We start from the raw sequence: 4,087 nt of genomic DNA on the forward strand, positions 1-4,087 counted from the left end.
TCATGTAGCAGCTAATAACAACACACAATTATATCGGCTGGCAGAAGCCCAACTGCAGAAGAGTTATTTCCGAATCCCCCGTCATGCTTCTTAGAACTCCTCGCTACGGGTACTCAGCGCCTCATTTTACTAATGAAATCCTGATAATAAAACTTGTCATACAATGGCAAAATTAATAACATTTTCTTATCAAAATTGTGGAAGTGCCACAGTAGACTTTTTTCAATCAAGCTTAAGAATCTCTACAGGAGTACAGTAGCTGCTTTATTAAATACTAATTCCTGCAACTCCCTTTCTGTACCAGGGACAACACCAGGGCAAGAAGTGAGGGCAAAACTTTCTAACAGACACGCAGTAACACCTCCACCACCTGCGCTCCTATAGACTTATATTGGGAAGGTAGCCGGTCAAGCAAGAGCAAAAACCAAGCAACTCTTTTATTGCAGCAACCCTAACTTTAAAATGCACAGAAATATACTAAAATGGAACAAAATACAATACAGTACAGGTAGTCCCTGAGTTACAGACATGATTAATTAATAAAGAGTCATTAAAGAGTTACAAGATGTTGCAGAAGCGCTCAGTCTCAGTTGTGTTTAGCATAAGATTTCTTCTGCAAATCATGTGAACCGCCCCCCTACCCCCCATCAAGCCTTTGTCCTCCACACGAATGAGCAGGGAAACCTTGTTCATATCTAGGACTTGTCCATATGTTGGATGTCCTTAGCTTGGGGACTACCTTTACATTAAATTGCAATGTTACACACCAAGGCTGTACATGCATTTGAAAAGTGTGATTTGAACACAAGTTTAGGCATGTGCTTTTATGTGCATGCGTGTTTTTTTTGTATTGATGGCCTTTTTAATGGGATTTTTGCTGTATCCCCTTTCATGCTTTCCCTTTTCCATTTCATGTAATGCAAAATAAACTCACTTGGTCCTACATTATTCTCTGTTAAAATACATATGTGGAAGCATGCAGCCATAAAATATCCAGAGTTAAAACCCAAGTGTAATCCGCACATACTATGCCTATTTCTATTTCCACTTACCCGGCATGCTAATGATTTTCTACAGAATAAATCCGTACTACCGGAAAAATAGAGCTGAAGTGATTTCTCTTGCACTGGGCCCATTAAATATTAGGGGTTTGTAGTATTACAAGAAGGAGCATTGTGCTGCTGGTGTTACCACAACCCTCAACCACAACCCTCAATAGTGTGTGCTTAGTGTAATTGTATAATGCTACTAAACTAGAAAGTGATCCTGTGTAGGTAACAAAAAATGCTGCTCTCATTATATATATATATATATATATATATATATATACACACTAAACCAGAGGCATACTCATTGCTAGTTCCAACTACTGGGATCACCTGGATAAGTGAATCCAGACCCCGATATTTTTATCTATTCTGACAATTGATCTTTATCCCTAGCGGATGATTCCTGGAAATGAACTACTATATGCTGTAATATGATAGCCTGAGATCTAATTGTAATGTCTCAATTCAAAATAAAATTGCCGCTACCGTATTTTTTGCCGTATAAGACGCTCCGGAATATAAGACGCATCCAATTTTAAAGGAGGAAAATCTAGAAAAAAAGATTCTGAAAAATTATTCCCCTTCTGATCACTCATGTGCCATTCATACCGGTATGTGTCATTCAAATTCCCCTTCTGATCACTCTGTGCTTTTTTTCCACTGTACGGCAGTTAAGACAGGGAACAGCTGGGGGCGCTGTGCCGGCTTCTTTCACTGCAGCCAGGAGAAGACACGCTGCTGCCAGAGAAGAGAGGAGACACACGCTGCATGCAGCCAGCGAGAAGAAGAGACACACGCAGGATCCGGTATCGGGTGAATATCTTATTTTAATTATTTTATAACACATTTGTCAAATAGGACGCACCAACTTTCCAGCCCCCCCCCCGTTTTGGGGAAGAAAAGTGCGTCTTATACGGTAAAAAATACGGTACCTGTTTCTAACTTCCCTGAGGAAGCCTAAATGCGAAACACGTTGGAACCAGAGACCTTTATGTCCTTTTTTTCAATTTTACCACTTATGTTAATTTAGTTGCATTACTTTGTCTAGGGCCATTTGGCCTCCAATACTTGAAACAATAACAACTTTGATGTTCAATCAACTCCTTTAAATACAAGTAAAAATACTTGATCTGTTCATGTTGTCACAAGTTCAAAATGTTACATGTTGCCTCAAAAGCCCCTTCTCTACCTATTTCTTTTAATAGTTTGGGGCTGGCACAATTAGTAGTAAAGAATTAGGAGGAATCAAGATCAAACCTCCTGTATCACACACACACAGTTATGCAATGTATATGATCAATAAGGTATTGTAAAGTACCAATAAAGGTATTTTAAAGTACAATTCAAGCCAATACAAATCTCTGTAGAGGTTTCTCTTGCTATGTAAAAAAAATATATATAGTGTGCGATCCGCTGCACTGGAGGTTATTACCTCTAGTGGCGGGGATAACACATCTTCTCAATGAAAGCGACCTGAGGCGGCCTCATTCATTGAGAATATCCCCGGGACTAGAGGTGATTTAACTTCTAGTCCCCCTGCGATTGCAAACAGGAGGATTCCCTGCGAATCTTCCTGTTAAAATTTCCTAGGTCTTCCGATGGTTTCTCAAAATCGGTTCGCTGAAATTTTGCAAAACCATCTGAAGTTTGAGGACATTTTAAGCAGCCACAATAGGATAAAGAATGCATGGCTATGGCAATGGCAGCCATAAAACCCTGTGCACACGTCAGGTAGATGCCAGATCGCTGCTGCTGGAAATTATTTTTCAGGATCATTTCAAGTGACAGGAGAACAAACGAGCAATGTACACACACCACTGTTCTGTTTCATGGATGGGAAGAAAGAATGAGTGGCACTACACTGTGCTCTCCTCTATAGGAAAGTACAGCGGCTCTCCCTTCTTGGTCGTTCATCAGTCCACCAGGGCAGATTTATAAATGACGTCAGGGGATTTCTGTACACATGCTAGAATGGTCATGCTCATCACAGGCGACAATCCTCTTCTATGTGTACATAGCTTTATTTATGTTGTAGAAGATTACAGGACAGAAAGTGAACAGACTATGGTAGACAGTTCCTTGTTCTCTATATCTTCTGTTCTAGAATTCTATTCATATGCTGCTACTTTTTTATTCAAGCACGTTTTTTTTATCCATCTTCGATGGACCACTTGAAAATTCCATCATTAATGTTTTATGGCTCTTTCTATAAATAAATTCAGGAGATTGTGATCATATCTGTGGAGTAAGCTGCAATACTGTAATAAAACAGAATCTTGGGGAGACGTGACAAGATGCACAAATCCTTGTACTGCTCAGAATATAGATGATTGATGAGGCACCAATGGCATAGATTCCCCTCCAAATCCACCTCCGAAGACTTTTCTGAACAGATCTTCCTGAACAGAAATAGATCTTGTTGAGGGACAATGGGTTCTGTAGAGAAAGTGACTTTTTCCAATTATTATCTAATGGAGAATCAATCCCTTAATAAAGGTCTACAGGATTCACCTGCAGAGAATGTTTGCAAAATGACCAATTCACTGCTTTACAAATAGATCTTTTTATGTTTAATATGTGAAAAAAAAAAAGTAGCAAATTAGCAATGGTATTGATGTTGTTATATTATTTTTCTAGTCGCAGCCCTTTGAGAGAATTCCTTTCAAGCAATGTGCTGTTGTTGGCAATGGTGGAATACTAAAGAACAGCAACTGCGGAGCTAAAATTGACCAATCAGATTTTGTCTTTCGGTAATGTAAACTTTGAGCTTTTCTTCTCTATTTATGTACTGTATATATACTGAAAATATTTAGTTTTAATGGCTAGCTTGAGATTCTGACTTGGAGGAGCTTACAGTCCATTGGGTCTGCACACTCTCTAGGATTGGTTTAGGCATTTGGCAATTGCTCAGGTCTTGTAGTGTCTTCTGTGGAAAGAAATTCACAGAGACATTAAACTTTACTGTATTACATTAAAAAAAAGAGGGTTCAATTGGGTTTTAGGTAATGCACAAGCATATATATATATATATATATATA

The 4,087-nt window shown here is 38.8% G+C and overlaps 1 protein-coding gene across 1 annotated transcript in view; it reads left to right on the plus strand.

The window, feature by feature from the left end:
• The window catches only part of ST8SIA6 (ST8 alpha-N-acetyl-neuraminide alpha-2,8-sialyltransferase 6), a 22,313-nt gene that overhangs the window by 9,013 nt on the left and 9,213 nt on the right, over positions 1–4,087 (plus strand). Inside the window, exon 3 of the mRNA XM_072413413.1 lies at positions 3,687–3,799. Within this exon, the coding sequence (XP_072269514.1) occupies positions 3,687–3,799 (113 nt within the window). The remainder of the gene's footprint in view (positions 1–3,686; positions 3,800–4,087) is intronic.

Source organism: Pyxicephalus adspersus, chromosome 5 (genome assembly GCF_032062135.1).
Source record: "Pyxicephalus adspersus chromosome 5, UCB_Pads_2.0, whole genome shotgun sequence".
NCBI lineage: Eukaryota > Metazoa > Chordata > Amphibia > Anura > Pyxicephalidae > Pyxicephalus > Pyxicephalus adspersus.